This window comes from Siphateles boraxobius, unplaced genomic scaffold (assembly GCF_051911475.1).
Source record: "Siphateles boraxobius isolate OS27281-9 unplaced genomic scaffold, OSU_SipBor_1 24, whole genome shotgun sequence".
In the NCBI taxonomy this organism is placed as follows: Eukaryota; Metazoa; Chordata; class Actinopteri; order Cypriniformes; family Leuciscidae; genus Siphateles; species Siphateles boraxobius.
In genome coordinates, this window is record NW_027508855.1 from 18,914,011 (window position 1) to 18,932,721 (window position 18,711).

An 18,711-nucleotide genomic window follows, 5' to 3' on the forward strand; every position below is an offset into this window, starting at 1 on the left:
CAGGAATAAATTACTTTTTAAAAATATATTCAAATACAAAACATAATTTAAATTTGTTATAATATTACACAATTTATCACTGTTTTTACTGTATTTTTGATCAAATAAATGCAACCTTGGTGAGCATAATAGACTCAAAAACATTTTACAAAATCTAACCGACCCCAAACTATTAAATGGTAGTGTATTAATTATTTATTAAACATTGAATATTACTTAAAATTCACTTTTTTTTTCAATCAAACTAAACATTTTAGGTAATACCCAAGATGTGATCCTATAACTCTAGTGCCACAAAACGCTTGCAGAATTGTTCCTGTGCTTTCCAAACGTCCCCTATGGATTATGGCATGAAATAATTCTAAACGTTTTTGTTTTATATATCGGATCACATTTTGACCTTTATTTCTTAACATGAATGAACACCATCTTTGTGCCTCATGTCTTCATTCATATCATTTCATTCCATCTATAAACTGTTTTACCTGTCTCTGTCATCGTGTTTATGCCAGTGGCACTGGCAAGTTGAGCTCATTTCATCATGCAAATGTAATTAATTTCAGTGACAATAACTCATTTCTGATTTCTTTGTCTGTCAGAGGAGCAGAAGCCGCAGATTGGCAGTCTGAGTGTGTCTGATGTATCTTGGGATAGTTTCAATGTGTCCTGGATCATTGAGGATGGCCTTGCCTTTGACAGTTTTGTGATTGAAGTGGCAAATTCAGCAGGTGGTCCAGAAAAACAGAACCTTTCGGTATCTGGTGATGCACGTAGTTTATGGATGTCTGGGCTCAGCCCCGACACGTCTTATACAATTACACTATACGGAGTGCATCAGGGCTCGATCCTGGGGTCGATCAACATTGAAGCAGCAACAGGTATCCATGCTGACCTGGATATCCCTTGTGAAAAAGACACTTAATTGCTTGTTATTGTCATGATATAAATTTAAACTATAATACATTTTCATTTTATATTAAATACAATTAGTTGAACCCTAACTAACTCATCACATATTCATTTCACATTCAATTGAGAAACAAACTCACAACTCAGCCCCTGCTTAATTTCCATTAAGTTCAAGTTTCCAGTTCATTTCAAATACATGTAGTCATTTCAAATTAGTTGAACAATAATTATTTCTGTTGTCTTTGAAATATGTAGAATTTTCTGACAAGCATGTATTTATTTATTTAAATAAATACATTTAAATATATATATTTTCTATGTTCAATTAATGTTATATAAATTAATCCTAAATTTTATATCAATGTTTAATTAATCATATTATCTGCAAGTACAGTTTTTATGAATATACTTTTTTTAAGATTTAAAACGCAATGCAAGTGCACATTCAATACAATTAAGCCTACTTCTTTTTCACAAGGGATGGGAAACCTATTATCTATTTTACCTTTTTTTCTTAATCTTTTCTCTCTTTCTGACCTTTTTCATTCTAGTTGGGAGCTGTGGTGTCAAGCAGGTGCTTCTGTACTTTAACATTTCCTTTTAATTCTTCACGAACCCTAAGCGTGTTTGTTGCATGTGGCCCATGAGAATGATGACCGAACACATAACGGCGTCTCTCGAATGTCCACAATAATTTGTTGATTGTGAAACGACTTCATTGCTGTACTGTTCCAGCCACTGTGTCGGTCTTGCCTCCAAGTTGATTGCGTTGGGGCAAAGGATATGTCATATTTCCATTAATTTCCACTGAAATCAAAGCTTTGTGTTCAGCAGTAATCATTGTCAACCATTATCATCCATTTCAACCAGCTACCCCAAATGCATGGCACCACCCATCTCATATATTTACCGCATTGTGGTGAGTTTTGATGTGCTGCAGTGATTGCAACATATTTCACCCTCTCACATATAATTTCATTGCGTGATCTCATCATCTACCTGCATCATTTCACACATCTATTGATTTGATATAGAAGCAACATGCATTTGAATAAGTGATCCATTTTGATGTAGTGTTTATTTTGAGCTCTTTCTATGTCACCGCCGCGGTTCCCAATCTTTTTCATCAGCTGAACCTATTTTGATGTAAATTTTTTATATATTTATACATTTAAGAAATTATAATAATATATTTTTTTATTAAATATACTTCTTGAAATAATTAAAGTAGCCCTACATAAACCAAAATAGATACTTGCCGTCACCATTATAAAATTCAAAATCACTTAGATGCTGCTCATCCATCTTCTGACATGTTGTTTCTTCTAACACGTTTATTCATTTTTTTTTTAACTCTGTTATTTATATGTTTTACCCATTCATTTATAATTCACTGGAAATACTGATGTGATATTCAAAAATACTGCTTTCTGGGAACCATCTGAGCATTAACTTTTGTTTGGATTGGGAATAATCAAAAATGGGCATGGGAATAATTTGGAATAATCTTTATACATCTTTTGTGTTGATTGCTTCATGCACTAATGCGATATCTTGTTAACCTGTTTTGACACTACAGTGAACAAATACAACAAAAATAGCTTCAGTTTTATTCACATCTAAACAAACAATCTTGGAAAACACCTTTTCCTTTTTCTTTTTTTTTTCTGCCCAGCTTTTCTGTTTTCACAGTGAGGCCCGTTTAACATCACGAGTCTGCAGTGTGTACGCGAACAATTCATGAAAACATTAAAAATGAAGAATTTATGTATTTTATTTATTTTAATTATTAATGAATTGGCTTATTATTTAAATTTTAATTATATTTTTTACAAACTTTGCCATGAAATCTAATTTATGAAAACTGTAACCTGTATGCATGCAAAAATAAATATGCGCTGTTTGCATACTGCAGACACGGGATGTGTAAAACAGGCCTAATCCGACAAGCACAAATAACTCTAGTCAGTATTTATACTATAACAATACATATCAGCTCTCATAATAAATAGAAATTCATTTCCTCGGCTTAACAAATTATGCATATTGTACAGCAAGGATGTAATCACCATAGAGATTAAGGGTGACAATGTCCAAACATGGTTACGGCCGTGTACAGCAAGTACATTACCTCTGTTCCAATAACCGTTTCTCCCTTTAGATAGCGCTCCAATGGTTGGCAGTCTGTATGTGTCTAATATTACATCAGAGAGCTTCTCCATTTCATGGAATGACACGAGAGGAGATATTGAGAGGTTTATCCTGGAGATTATAGACTCTAGCTGGCAGCGGGAGCCAGTTGAATATAACCTTACACACGGTACACAGTCATATGAAATCACTGGGCTACAGCCAACTACTGACTATATAGCTTACCTCACTGGAGTTATGAAGGGAAGGAGAACAGACTCCGTCAGTGCTGTCGCCTCCACAGGTAACTGGAATTCTCTCTTTTCCTTGCTGTTTTCCCCCGTTTGTTTGTATTGGAAGTGATAAATCAGGCCTTAAAAGAGTAGTTCAACCAAAAAGTTCACAACTCATGTCATTCCAAAATTGTATGTTTTTTCTTCATCTTCATATGTTGAAGATTTCTCTAAAACTGGTCCATTAAACTCAAGTCTTCTGAAGTCATGTTATAGCTTTGTGTGAGGAACATGCACAATTGAAGATTGAATGAAAGTTTCAGCATCTGCCTGTGCACATGGAAATCTGAATCTGGTGCCACAAGAGGATTTGCATCAGGTTCGACTTGCATTAAATTCTGTATGCAAGCACGTATGTGACTACATTAAGGGTTTACACGACAAAGATGTACTAAAAACAAGTTTTTCCGTAGCTTTTTTTTTCCGTACAAATGACAACGTTCCTCGAAAATTACAAAAAGTGCTGTATTCTGCTGCCAGGCCAGTAGATGGCAATGTTACTTTGTAAAGAAACACTACGTGCCTATAGACTGAATACATAAGCATGAGCATGACGTCACTGTTTTAACAAATTCGTTTTTTTTTGTGTACACAGAGACGATAATGGTGTCGGTTTTCAAAATTACTCTTTGAAACCCATTTTCAAATGTTTGCGTTTTCAGGCCTCCAAAACGCTGTTGTCATGTAAATGAATGGCCAAAACGCAGAAAACCATTTCCTTTTGTTTGGTAAAGATTGGAGTGTAAATGCCCCCTTTTAGTCTGTTACTCACACAAAGCTGTGGTTTGACTTCAAAAGACGTAACCTTTTTTCTTGGTTACACAACTTTTGAGGGAACATTCCATTTTATAATTCTGCATGATGGGAACGTTACTTTTGAATGTTCTCTGAACATTAGGAAAAAGGGAAAAACATTCCGTGAGCAAAATAATGTGCTTGGGCTAACATTTTGACATTACTTAAGGGACCAGATAACTTTGAATGAATGTTCTATTGACGTTACTGGAAGAATGTTTGTGAATAAATTTGAGAGAACCTTGCCAGAACGCAACGTTAGCCAAAGTCTTGCAACTGTTTCCTGTTAGCTGGGTTCACAGAGCTTTTTGTAATTTTCGCCAAGTTAGTACTATGCACATTGACCGACTTTCTTCAAAATATCTCCTTTTGTCTTTCACGGAAGAAAGCAAGTGTAACGGACGTAGGCCAGTAAGAGCTGTGCGTGTAAACCTCACTTTAGTGTCCTTGTTAGCGAGCCCACCTCCCACACCGGAAGACCCTGGTTCGAATCCCACTCGAAGCTGGTCGAGTAGAACGAGTTACATTTGGTGCCGTGACCCGGATGGGAGTGAGCTTTAGAGGAAAGCAAGTGCAATGGACGTCGGCCAGTAAGAGCTGTGCATGTAAACCTCACGTCCCTGGCTTCAAAAGGCACCCTAGTGACTGACGCATCCTTCTTAGTGCGCCCGCCTCCCATGCCAGAGACCCTTGGTTTGAATTTTGACCAGTTACACAAACATAAAGATTTGAAGCGAAATGAGGATGAGTAAATGCTTTTTGGCTGAACTATCTCTTTGAACAAGGCTGTTACCATGGACAGATCTCTAAAACTATTGACAGCAGAGAAAGAGACACTAAACAAAACGCAATGGCTGGCTTTTTCCCCCTGTAGCGGCCGAGCCTGACTTGTCTGGGCTAGTTGTTTCAAACATTACCTCAGACACAGTGTCACTCTCCTGGCGGACGGGAGAGAAGGCGTTTGATAATTTTATAGTCGAGGTGAGAGAGTCTGCTTTACCCACGCAGGCGACGGGGCGCACCTTGCCCACAGGTGCCCGCTCCACGGTGCTGACCGGGCTCAGAGGAGACACGCGATATCAGATCAAGCTGTATGCCACCTCTGGTGGCGCCAACACAGCTGCCCTGACAACTGTAGTAACCACAGGTACAGCAGAGCATGCTTTTGAGTTCTCAGAATACATCCTTTAAACCTTTATATTGGGTTTTGAAGATTTGGTTTGCTATGGAAGCCCATTTGCTGCCGTGGAATAAAACAATAAAAAGGTAATTGCACATTTTTATCTCACAATTCTGACTATTTCTCGCAATTACGAGCTTATATCTTGCAATTTGGACTTTTATTTTTTTTAATTTTTACTTTATAATTTTTAATTCCCACATATAAAACTGTCTTAAAGTACATTTTTTTTGTAGGTTAGACCACTGGTAGTGTACATAGGAATTTACTTCAAATCTACTTTACTCTTTCCCCGCTGCGTTGACTGAATTTTTCGGCTATCCATGTTTTCACTGTTATACGGTAGGGGGCGATATTACACATATTCTGAAAGAGCAGAGACAAGCGATAGAGGCATTGCTTAGGCAAATGTAAAATAAAGTGGTAATCAAACATTTAAATTAAAACTGCCTAATGTTACAGAATGAAATGTTGACCCAGGAAGGGTTAACGACTGTGAAGCTTTGGGGGTGTTGATGGACTCAATCTACTCCATCTGTGTTTTGATCATCGTTCTGAATCCGATCTGGACATAGTCTTTGACAAAAGTGTTGTTTTGTTTAAAATGTTGCTTTTTTATGAAACTTACCCACATTCAAGAGTTGTTGAAAAAGGATGCATGAAGCTAGAATAAATTGTTTAAAAAAGTTAAAGTACAGTTAAAAGTATATTTCAAGTATATATTTTTTTACCTAAATAGGAACATAGTAGTATACTTAAAGTGCAAAAATAATATATAAATAGTATACTTTAAGTATGGTGTTATGTTCACTTAAAGAAAACAAGTTGCAGAATAAAACTACTAAAATAGTAGTTTACTGAGAGTAAGTGTACTTTCATAAACTAAAAATTTGCTACAAGTATTTGACAAGTAAACTATCAGTATACCTATTAGTTCACTTGTAGTATAGTTGCAGTACAAATGAAAAACTTAGTTGTAAACTGTACACAAAGTCTACTACTGTTACACTTAAATTATACTTAAAAGTATACTTTTATTCACTAAAAAGTGGCCCAATTTAGTCCCAAGTAGTATTGAAGCGGTACACTTACAAGTATACTTCTAGTACATTGATATTAGTATACTTACTACATAAAGTATATCTAAAAAATAAAATGAACTTGAAGTACAGGATAAGGATACTTATTTTTATATAATAGTCAGAATTGCGAGGTATAAACTCTTAATTGCTTAGAATTATTGATTCAGAATTGTGAGAAATAATGTCAGAATGGTGGAGATAAAAAAAATCACAATTACATAGTTCATAGTATGGCACAAAGTACATGAGATCATGACTTAAAGTAGTATTCCTGGTTGTTTGCGAGGTAATGTCTACGGCATGTTGTTGATTAGCAGGACTAGTGTAAATAGGACTAGAAAGATTTGCTTCCCAACCTTGTGTTTGCACAAGTTATGTTCGATTTGTCACTCACTCCATAGTCTTTTGAAATTGTGGGATAAAATCAGGTCCATATTGCATCTGATTCTGGCCAAAATACCTAGTTTACTTACTACTAAGCATTTAAAATGAAACACTTGAGTTGCTATCAGTGATTTGATGCCATTTTTCTGGCAAACCTAAATAGTTTGTCCTCAAGTGGAAAAATTAGTTGGTCCCACTGAATGCTTATGCATTTTCTTTACCATGTTTCAAACTGAGGATGAAGTCGTAATTATTATCTGCCGCAATTGACTGCAGACCACAGATGCTTATCATAGACATTATGGCAAATAACCCAGAATATTCCTACTGTATTAAACATCCAGTTTTTCGCTTGTTTCAGCTACTGTTTAGTTTCGTAACAGCACCTAATACTTTCTTTCATTCAGAGCCTAAGCCTAAATTGGGCACCATTGTGGTGTCTGAAACCCTCCCGAATAGCTTGGCGCTGTCCTGGAGCACATTGTCAGGCCACTTTGATGGCTTTGCTGCTCGTATCACTGACCGTGAGCAGCTGTATGATGTTGTAGAGCTCAGGCTATCAGGCACAGAGAGGAACGTTACCGTGATGGGTCTTATGGACTCTACGGTCTATGACATAGTGTTTTATGGTCTGTCTCGTGGCCGTCAAACTCCATCAGTTTCCTTCAATACCAGTACAGGTACTGTGCAAGTTTTTCATGCTTCTATCACAAAAAATAAGGACTTAACAGACAGAACTAACAAATTTCCATCCGGGTTAGACCTGGTTGCAAGCAAATTTCTGAAACTGACATTTTTGTTTGTTTTGGTACAATTGCATGCATGTAATATTTAACATGGTTATTTTTTAGACTTCTCCGAAGGCCTTTTTACACTTAGGGCCAGATTTACTAAACAGAGCAAATTAGAGTGAGAGCGCAATCCCATAAAAGCGCAGATGTGAGAAGGTTCTGCTCGTGACAAATGAAAGAACACAGACCCTGCCAGATCATTTCCATAATGATCAACGCAATCTACCAAATACAAGTAAATTGACAAGCGTAAACCTTAGTAAATCACCTTGAGTGATTCATTTAAATTCTCTCCTCCCATAAATTTTGCATCTGAAAGGGAAACTCCTACAAATGCATATGCAATAAGGTCAACCGCAAAAATAACCCTGTTCACGGCTTTTCAGCGCACATTTTTCACTGCGTGTCTTGAGTAAATCCTGACAGTAGATTTTGAAAGCCAAGAGTCTGCGCTGGTGCAAGCTGTTAAATCTGGCCCCAAGTGTGAATTTTTGGACTATCAAAAATGAAAGAAAAAAACATTGGATTTTGAAGCAGTTTTTGTGCTTGGTAAAAAATAAAAAAACTAATCCTCCCTCTGTTTTTGTTTGCAACATAATCTGGTGTGCTTGAAACATTACATGATTGTGCATTAGGAAAAGTAGATTTGCAGTGTGGAAACTCATTTTTGCATCTGTCTGACCACATGTTGTTTAGTTATATTAACACAGATGTATGATTAGATTGATTCATTCCCGTTTTTGATATTGCATATGCATGCAGTTGTATTGCACCCACTGAATACTCGGTTATTTTACATGGAGAAAGAAAGCTCATACAATAATAGCTTAACATTGACAAATTAATGAGTAACATTTGACGAATAACAAGCTATTTTGACCTTGCAATCACTGCAGAATCAATTATACATCCTCACCCTGTATTGTCCCCTCCTATAACACTGCAACTACGGGACCCAAATGAATCCTGTACCACGTATCCCAGCGTCATTACCTAAAGTGGGAAACCTCACTGTTTCGGATATTACCCCATATGGATTTCGGGTGTCCTGGGAAGCAGATTCTTCTGAGGGCTTCAGCCATTTTCAGGTAAAGGTGTCGGACTCTGGCCTGCTGCTGGAGCCACAAGAGTTCGTAGTGCCGGGAAACCAGACCTTACTGGATGTTTTGGGCCTGATTACTGGCATTGGCTATGAGGTCAGTGTGACCGGGTTGTCAGGGAATGGGTTACAGTCTCGTCCAATCTCCACAGTGGCTGTTACAGGTACCGCTTTCTGCTTTTCAACTGCACGTCACTCCTTCACCTCAGAGATTTCTCTGCCCAAGCTTAGTAGTTTCTACTTTGTTGACTAGCAAATAGTTTTTAATATCTAGTAGATCATATTTTACCTCTATTGCATTTTTTGCAGTGGTTGTATGCACAGGACATGTTCAAGATTGATAGATTCTCTTTGATATGTTAGACACACAATACCATGACAAAAACCTGATAAAATGTACAGTTGCTCTAAACACTTAATATGCTCAAGATGCTTTTCTCGCCCCCAGCTGCTGCTTCTAATTGGTCAGTCATTTTAAAATCAGTACTGACGAGAACTGTTATTGGTTACACTTTATTTCAATGGTCCACTTTAGACATTCTACTAACTATCATTGTTGTGCCTGAACGCGTTCATTGAATGATAGTTCATGAACTTGTTAATATTTTTGGCGAACGTGAACTGAACGTACTGTATTACTGCCTGATGAACGTTAATGTGAACTCGTTCATTCTGGTGTCTGTGAACGGCACGTTCTATCAGTTTAACTTCGTTCAATAGGGTGCCAAATTTCTATAGAGCCTTCCAGGCGAAAACCCGGCTAAAACACATCGTTAACAGGTCTTAATATGTAGTGGAAAAAACACCCAATCTGGCAACACCAGCACCAGTGTCGCACCGCCGCATGCGTCATCAAAACAAAAAGCAGCAAGGAGGCGTCGTATGATCATTTAAACGAGTTTTATGACAAGCTGTGAGTAAGGGAAAAATCTTACATTTCTGTGCAAACTTTTCCCGCCGATAAAATAATTGCTGTCTGTGGTTCTATATGGGCTGTGGCAATAATTTTGAGAAATAATAGCTCGCAGCAACATATGGAAAAAAAGAACTATGAACTAGTTCAAAATTTTAAAGTATGAACTATGAACAACTGAACTAGTTAATTTTAAAATTTGTGAACTGAACTTTGAACTAGTTCACGTAGAAAGTGATGAACTTTCCCAACACTGCTAACTATAAGTAACTTTGCAACTTCATGTCAACTAACTCTCTTTAGAGTATTAGTAGACTGTCTGATTAATATAGTCTGCTAACTCTTTTTTTAATGGTCCGCCAACAGACATTCTGTTGACTATAGACCTTATGTAGCCCCGCCCCTTTTCAGCGCTGCACTCGTTGTCTTTTGTCTTCCGGTCTGTATTTTCACAACGATCTTGCCTATTTATAAATGAACGGCTCATTTTAAAATCTTCCCGGTCTTCTGACATTTGTTAAGACAGCTGCTTTAAACATTACAATCCTCATGATAACTTTCGTTAAGTTTACATCAAGTAAATCCTCTTCAAAAGCTAATTACTCCTGGACAGCAATGCCATAGAAATATACAGAGCGACCGCAAAAACGGAAGTTCAAAGACAATAATCTAAAGATGGCTGCGCCCTTGTTTCTCTGGCGCATAAGGTCTATAAGTAACGCCTAACCCTAACTTAACAATCTAGTATCATCTACTTACAAGAGTTATAAAAGTTAGTTGGCTTGTAATTGCAAAGTTATTTATAGTCTGTAGAATATCTAAAGCGGACCATTGAAATATAGAGAAATTTTGTTTTTGTCCATTTAAAAACTTTGCCCACACATTTGCTGTTGTCAATCAGTCTTTTTTATACTAAAATCAAACTTCACCAAAAAATAAAATAAAAATAACAATACAAGATCATTTGTTTGAGAAGTAATGCATAAGATATTTAATGTTTTATTTTTTTCAGAGAATGCATCTTGGATATATTTGGTCTTACTACAGATTATTATTTTTTTTTTTACTTGTTTATAATTATAAAACATCTGTATGTATTCCTGCAATAAAAAAATAAAAAAAGCATCTGCCAGTGCATCAAGACACCAGTTTTAATATGCTATGCACTGTTGCTTTTCAAGTAAATGTATTTGGTTTCAAGATTATTTAATTATTTTAACCCTCTATGGCATGGCGTTGCCCTCAGGCAACAAACTACCTTTTTGGCCCCCCACCGCCCCTTTAATTGTTTTTAAATATATAATATCACCTGACATGTCTGTTCAATGAAATGAGAGGCACAAGTGGGTGTGACCTTTTGTTTTGAGGTGAGCAGTTCTTTAATGAAGCAAAGCCACATGGTACACAGTGCAACCAATTAGTAAGATAAATATCACCTTTAACTGTAAAATTACTTTAATAGAATTGTTTTTAACCTTTGAGCATTAGATTGTTTCACAAAATTGTGATTGCAGTGTAATTACATTTATGCCCTATTCTGTGTAAACGCACATTTTTCCATGGTAACTTCTATTGCAGTGTACAGACGGATCAAAAGAAAATACTAGAAAACAAAAATTCAAAGACCTATAAAGCTTATGCAGATGACAATTAAAAATAATGAACATGTCCTGTGTTTACACGTCCTATTTGATGTCACAGTCTATCTTTTAGAAGATGACATGCTGTTTGATCTAAGCTTTGGTTGGGAAACTCAACTACCAACTCAATACTATCCCTTGTTTATTGGCCAGGTCTCCTCCATCGATAAGTATTTTTCTTTGTTTCAAGTGAACAATACATGCCTCACTTGTCCTACATGTCTGATGCCATATTTAAACTGTCTACTTAAATGGATGACAAAAACTATATCAATCAATATTCAAGTCCCATATCATCAGGTTTTTCACCAGCATGAGGCCTGAGATCTTGTATGATGCAGCTCAGAAGGACACAGTCTTGCATGAAATCACTGCACAGAAAGATGTCATGTGTAAGTGGCGTGCATGATTTGCAGTGCCATATGGTGTCTAAAGGGACGCGTTTACATTGTTGTTATGTGTCCATGGTTTAACTAACAGGAGAAGTAGTCGTAATACTTGATGCATGTCAAATGGTTGGAGACCGGCAAGGTAGTTGGAAATGAACTCAAACTCTTTTCCTTCTTAAAACAAGAAAAAGACCCATTTCCTCCTTTCAATCAGAGGCAGAACCAGAGATTGAGCACCTTTTCGTGTCGGACGTCAACCCGGAGAGTTTCCGGCTGGCCTGGACGGCAGAAGACGACGTTTTTGATCGATTTGTGCTCAAAGTTAGAGATTCGAGAAAGCTATCCCACCCTCGAGAGTTCGTTGTGCCGGGCGATGAAAGAACCAAAGTGTTAACACAGCTTTTGGGGGGAACTGAGTATGAAATTGAGCTTTACGGTGTCACGTTGGAACATCGCTCCCAACCCGTTACTGCCGTTGCGAGAACAGGTATTGTGTTCAGTGTTATAGGATTCCCTTTCGCATCATTTCTGGATTTGAGAGGGCTTTCTTGGCTGCAATGTGGTGGAAGTGTCTTTAACAACTAAATAACACTCTTCATCCTAAACAGGTACTGACTGATGTGTTAATCTTTGGTGCGCCATGATTTGAAATGTATCTATCATGATATGTTTCAAACCAGGGTTAAAGTCAACAGCAAATACTGAGGTTTTTGTGGTCCTCTGACAGTTTCTTTCTGTCATTTAAAAAAGATTCAGTTTGTGTTGCTGTTGTCAATCAGTGTCTTTTCTTCACAAGAATCATCATTTTTCCATTAAGAAAAACTGATGACACTTTACAATAAGGTTCCGTTTGTTAACATGAACTTAAAAAAAATGTATTAATGTTAACGTATTCAACATTTGAGAGTGTGAAAGATTCTGTCCGCAAACATTGCATTTATGCATTTAGCAGATGCTTTTATCCAAAGCGACTTACGAAAGGTGCACAAAAGCACCAAATTACATTGACTATTCTGCAAGAAAAATACATTGATTGTGGCTTGAAAAGTGGGTGCTTTAGAAGCTGAAAAAAAGACATTTTGACACATGTTCAACTTCAGTTCATGTTGACTTTAACCTTGCATGCTTTCGTTTCTCTCACGAAGGAACGTTCATGTGTATGTTCATGCATCCAGAGGAAAGTCTCCTGATGTTCATGTCACTACTAAACCATCAAGTTACATTTTTCTGCACATCGTTGTTGGGAAAGCAATGTTAATTTGTCCGCATGCCCTGAGAACTAATGATTCTTTGTTGGTTTATGTAAATGGTCCGATCTAAATAACATGCCTTCTTTTTGTCAATGTCTCACTCCAGGTAAATTTGTGGAATGTAGTTTAATGATTTTGGCATGATTGATCATGGTACAAATGCGAGCTTTTGTGGATGTTTCTTGGAATGGAAACTTGCACTATTAAGACTAACGAATCTTTCTTTTAGGCCTTTTTCATTGCACCTGGGAAAGGCCCGCTTCTCCTGCAGCTCAGTGTTTGATGCTGGTCTTTCTTTGTCCATTTTCCAGTGGCTATATTAATTAACTTCATATCTTAATGGCCATAAAGGACCCTGGGTGGAACATTTTCCCAATTTTCAAAGTTTTCTTCTTGACATTGCTTAATATATATCTGTATTGCTGTCTGGCAGGCCTTGGAGTTCTACGAGACCTTGGTTTCTCTGACGTCACGGACACGTCAGCTGTGGTTTCCTGGACTGTACCGCGTGCCCAACCGGACTCCTTAAGAATCACTTATTTTCCAGTCCAAGGAGGCGAGTGCTGGTCCTCTTAAAACCCTAAAGAATGCTTGAACACATTACTATAGATACATGCAATATAGTGAATACTACTATAAACCACGTTATTTAAGTATATTGACGTACTATACTGTAAATTCATTCGTTATTGCTTCTCTTCTGTGTATTAACAGGTACTCCCATGGTCATGACGGTGGACGGGTCACAATCTCAGGTTTCGCTAATAAACCTGATTCCTGGAGAGATGTATCAGGTGTCAGTTATTGCAGTGAAAGGTCTGGAGGAGAGCGAACCAGTGTCCGACACTTTTACAACAGGTCGGTTAAGTCACTTAACTGGTTAGTGGTGTTTTCTAAGATAAACATTGGTATTGCTCAAACTGAGTGTTAGTGATCTGAACAAAACCTTAAACCTAAATTATATTATATTATAATGTATTATATTATATTATATTATATTATATTATATTATATTATATTATATTATATTATATTATATTGATTGTGATTAATTTTTAAAAACGTTTATGTTAGTTGCGATCGTCTAACAAAAGTTTGTAAATATATGTATGTATATACATACATCCATACGTGTGTGTGTGTGTGTGTATGTACAGTGTATATATATATATATATATATATATATATATATATATATATAAACAAATAAGTAATTGATGTACATCAATGCAAAAACATGAAAATGTATACAATTAAAATATAAATTATATAAATATTGTTTTATTATATAAAATATATTACATTTATTTGGTATGTAACAAATTATACCTTAACAAAATAGTTTTTATTTTAATTATTTTATTTATTTTACAAAATAAGTCAAGTAATACAATAAAATATATTGATTTTATATTGGTTATATTTTATATATTATATATAATATTTATTTAATACATAAATAATATCATTGCAAAATAAAGTTTTGTCTTCATTCTTTACTTTTATTTTTTAATCAATCATTTTTTTGTGACCTCCAGCCCTGGATAGGCCACGCAGCCTGACTGCTGTCAATGTCACTGACACGAATGCGCTGTTGCTCTGGCAGCCTGCAGTTGCGACTGTGGATGGATATGTCATCACATACAGCGCAGACACCGGTGGGAACCTCCTGTGCTCTCTCGCTCTATTTTAAGTTTTCTTTATTCATGTTTGACTTGCATGCATACTCACCCTGAGTAGAGCAAAAATATCTCAGTGTTGCACTGCATGACACTGCTGTCACTGATACCCCAAAATATACCCACACCTCTATAAACACCTGTTTACTGCATTATCAATTTTTCTTATATGTTTTAGGCTCAATTGCTTTACGTGTTATAGATAACTTCTGCTTCTTGTATTTTTCTCTGAAGTACCCCAGATATCAGAGCAGGTTTCTGGCAACACGGTGGAGTTTGAGATGACTTCACTGGCTCCAGCAACTGAATACACAGTCAATGTTCATGCCATAAGAAACCAAGAGAAAAGTGCTTCAGCGACCACAGACTTCACAACAGGTGAGATGCGGTCACAGTCAACCATTACTAGTGCTGCAGCGCCTCCTGTAGGCCACACGAGATACAGCTTTACAGCATTACTGAAGAGTTCAAACGGGTAATTCCCATAAAACAATGAGGATTTACATATAAAATCATAGTGAAATTCTGTTATGCTTGTGCAGTGTTTTGCATATATATATATATATATATATATTTATGCAAAACACTTCTTTAATATATTAACATCATTATTAATATTAAATATTTAAGATTAAAATATAAAAAGTTTTAAGTGTCCTGATCGAAAAAGTAAACCAGTTAATGTATCACAAAAATGATTTACAAAATAATACGGGGTGGTGATGGCGCAGTGGATAAGACACATGCCTCTGGAGTGAGAGACCCGGGTTCGAATCCACTGTGAGACACCAATGTGTCCCTGAGCAAGACACTTAACCCCTAGTTGCTCCAGAGGCGTGCGACCTCTGAAATATAGCAATTGTAAGTCGCTTTGGATAAAAGCATCAGATAAATGTAAAATGTAAATATTAATTATTTTAATATTAGTAGTGCTAGTATAAAGCAGCTTTAACACAACTTTTGTTGTTGTTTTTTTTAAGAAATGTCCTATAAATTTCTCATATGTGTTCTGATTGAGAATAAAAAACATTTAATGTATCACAAAAAAAAATTTATTTACAAAATAATAATAATAATAAAGCAGCTATAAAATATCTTTTAAGAAATTAAAACCATTTCATGTATGACAAAGATTTTTTTACCTAATAAAATAATTCTAATAATAATGATTAAAAAAATTAGTTTTTTTGTTTTGTTTTTTACATATTTCATGTTTTGCCTAGCATTTGGTAATCAATACAAAAAGTATCCGATGTACCTACCTGTATAATATGAAAAATTACTCACTTCAACAAAATAACTCATTTTTCAACAATTTTTATTCTGCTTTGTCAAAACAACAATTCTGTAAATAAAAATGTATTCTCCCATAATGCATCAGTGACAAAAGTTTTGGAATTTTTCTGTACTAAAAATTCTGTCATTTTATTTCTCTGTCATCTTATTGTCTGAATAAGCATGAATGTGATGTGGTTGTGTGTTACGTAGATGTGGATGCTCCGCGTGATCTGGTTGCCAGTAATATTCAGACAGAAAGCGCTGTGCTCTCCTGGAAGCCTCCGCGGGCAGCCGTCAGCGGCTACATACTGACCTTTCAAACATCTGACGGAGATGTCAGGGTCAGGCAATTCTCACATACTACTAACATTCAAAGGCCATATCACCTTATTTTGCAACACGGTGTAAGCTTCATTCTGTGAATGTGTGAGACTTCTGATTCATTAGCCGCTATAACTAGAAGAATAACAAATGGAGTACACGGTAAAACTATTTGATTTGTTCATGATTATAATATTACATTAAGATAATATAATATAAAGCAGCATACTGTCATACGGACAGTTTTAATACAGGAAAAATAACCAGAGGCGAATTATACCAGAAGCCTTGTACAAGTTGTATTTAAAATACTATATAGAATTTATGCAGCTTTTTTGTCTAAATTATTTGTCAATCAAATATAAATAATATGTTGTATGCCTTAGTAATTTATCTGGTGGCAGGCAAAAATTTTGAAACATCTGGAGATTGTTGTTTATTGTGCAGATTATAGAATTATATTTCTGGACATGATTAGACATCAATAATAATTAATACATTTTATAACGCACCTTTCTTATACTCAAAGCGCTATAGCACATTACAAAAACATGTGAAGTAATATATCATATATGATACATAATAGCAATAGGTATTCAATATGAAAAGGTTTTGCTAAAAATATGTTTTTTTACTTATATTCAGAGCATAACTGATGTATGTTAACACAGGAATTGAATCTAGACCCATCTGTCACCTCACACGGTCTGTCGGATCTGAGAAGCACCACAGAATACACCGTCAGACTGCAGGCCGTCTCTGAGGACAAGAGGAGCAACAGTATCAGCACTGTCTTCACCACTGGTCAGTCACTTTACAACACAGACAATGCTGGGTTATATGTAGCACAAATTATATTAGCTATATTACTAATGCTCAAACTAAGGGTGTTTTCACACCTGCCTCATTAGGAGTGTTTCGGAACCTGCATGTTTTATTACTTAGTTCAGTTACATCAGTTCACAGCCCAAATCAGAATTGAAAACTAACTCTGGACCCAACAAATCAAGCTTGTATCATAACTCATTATGGGAAATGTGTTTCGAAAAAATGGGTGTCTGATTCTGTTTTTATTGCACATTATTTATCGCAGTTGAAAACCAAAAAAGCTAACTTGCCAATCGATCTTGATTGCATAAACAAATTTTGGAACGCTTTGAAATGTTGCCGTGTGAAATCAAACCAAGCCAAGAAGAAAATGCAACATTGTAACAATTTAAGTCCCTGTTTTGGAACGAATCAAATTATCTACAGTTTTAAAAATGTGAATAGAATTATGGGTTTGTTCATATAAAGACACCATGCAATCAAAATGAAAAATTCTTATTTTAATGGAAATATTGTTGGACCAAATATATAAATTTGGTCTAACAGCAAAAGAAAAAATCCACAAAAGCATTTCTATGACTTTCCAGAAGAAGAAAAATATTGAGAGATTCATTACAGTGATCAGTAGAGAGAAAATGTCAAATTCGCCGTCACTCACTCGACCGTTGTCTTAAGGTACGTTTACACGACAATGATGTACTAAAAACTGAAAAGTCCTTCCTTTCCGTTTTTCTCGTAAAAAGACCACAACGTTGTTAAAATGATTCCCGTTCACACGGATCCGCAAAAACAACTAAAAAGACTGTATTCTGCTGCCAGGCCAGTAGTTGGCGATGTCACTTTGTAAGGAAAGATTAGGTGCCTATAGACTGAACATGTAATACCCATGCGTATGACATCACAGTTTTCAAAAATTCAAGTTTTTGTAGTTTGTACAGAGACGATAAGGGTATTGTTTTCAAAAATGGCCAAAACACATAAAAAGTTTTCTGTTTTTAGTTGAAAACGGTGTCATGTAAACAGCCTCTCAGAAACACTCACACAGCAGCGTTAACTAGTAATAAATCTACTTTACATTTTTATAAATAAAAATGTGAAAAACGTTGCTTTATAGATTTATGATGTTGATGACTGGGGGAAATGTCATTACAGTCCGTGAAAACAATTGCAATTGCTGTTTCATGCCAACATTAACCCTTATGCTTAAAGTTCTTTAAAAATAAATCCATGGTTTCCTTGTGGCTTACATCAAACAGTCTTGGCTGAGGGGAAATTCAAACCTTCATCTACAAACCTTTATAAAAGATGTCAGTGATTTTGCATTGTTCTGTTTTTAAGGTGTTGATGCACAGCATTCTGAAGTTTTTGAGATCTATGTTCATTATTAGTGTCTGTTTCTTGAATCTAACCTTGTTTTGTGTGCGCAGTTGGCTTGCTCTACGAAAAAGCCAAGGACTGCTCAGAAGCTCTGCTGAACGGAGAGACGTCCTCCGGTCCGTACACGATTTACATAACCGGAGATGAGAAACAACCGGTCCAGGTGTACTGCGACATGACCACAGATGGCGGCGGCTGGATGGTGAGTCGAGCTGAGTCGACATAAAAACTTAGCTTAGTTTTGAGTATGCAACTTACAAACTATGAATTTAACTATACATAACGCTACGGATAAACTAAGATTTACGGAAGCCTCGGACCTGGAGTAACATTGGAATAAAACAGCAGATTGATTAATTTCCTCAATAAGCCC

At 36.1% G+C, this 18,711-nt stretch overlaps 1 protein-coding gene across 3 annotated transcripts in view; it reads left to right on the plus strand.

Annotated features, from left to right (window-relative positions):
* Positions 1-18,711, plus strand: part of tnca (tenascin Ca) — a 61,334-nt gene that overhangs the window by 38,092 nt on the left and 4,531 nt on the right. Inside the window, exons 13-25 of one of the 3 annotated variants that reach the window (XM_077241785.1) lie at positions 600-878; positions 3,071-3,343; positions 5,002-5,274; positions 7,181-7,453; positions 8,549-8,827; positions 11,820-12,092; positions 13,289-13,411; positions 13,570-13,713; positions 14,394-14,513; positions 14,769-14,912; positions 16,023-16,153; positions 16,805-16,937; positions 18,389-18,540. In XM_077241785.1, coding sequence (XP_077097900.1) covers positions 600-878; positions 3,071-3,343; positions 5,002-5,274; positions 7,181-7,453; positions 8,549-8,827; positions 11,820-12,092; positions 13,289-13,411; positions 13,570-13,713; positions 14,394-14,513; positions 14,769-14,912; positions 16,023-16,153; positions 16,805-16,937; positions 18,389-18,540 — 2,597 coding nt within the window. The remainder of the gene's footprint in view (positions 1-599; positions 879-3,070; positions 3,344-5,001; positions 5,275-7,180; positions 7,454-8,548; positions 8,828-11,819; positions 12,093-13,288; positions 13,412-13,569; positions 13,714-14,393; positions 14,514-14,768; positions 14,913-16,022; positions 16,154-16,804; positions 16,938-18,388; positions 18,541-18,711) is intronic. The other 2 variants (XM_077241786.1, XM_077241787.1) reach the window with 2 other exon arrangements.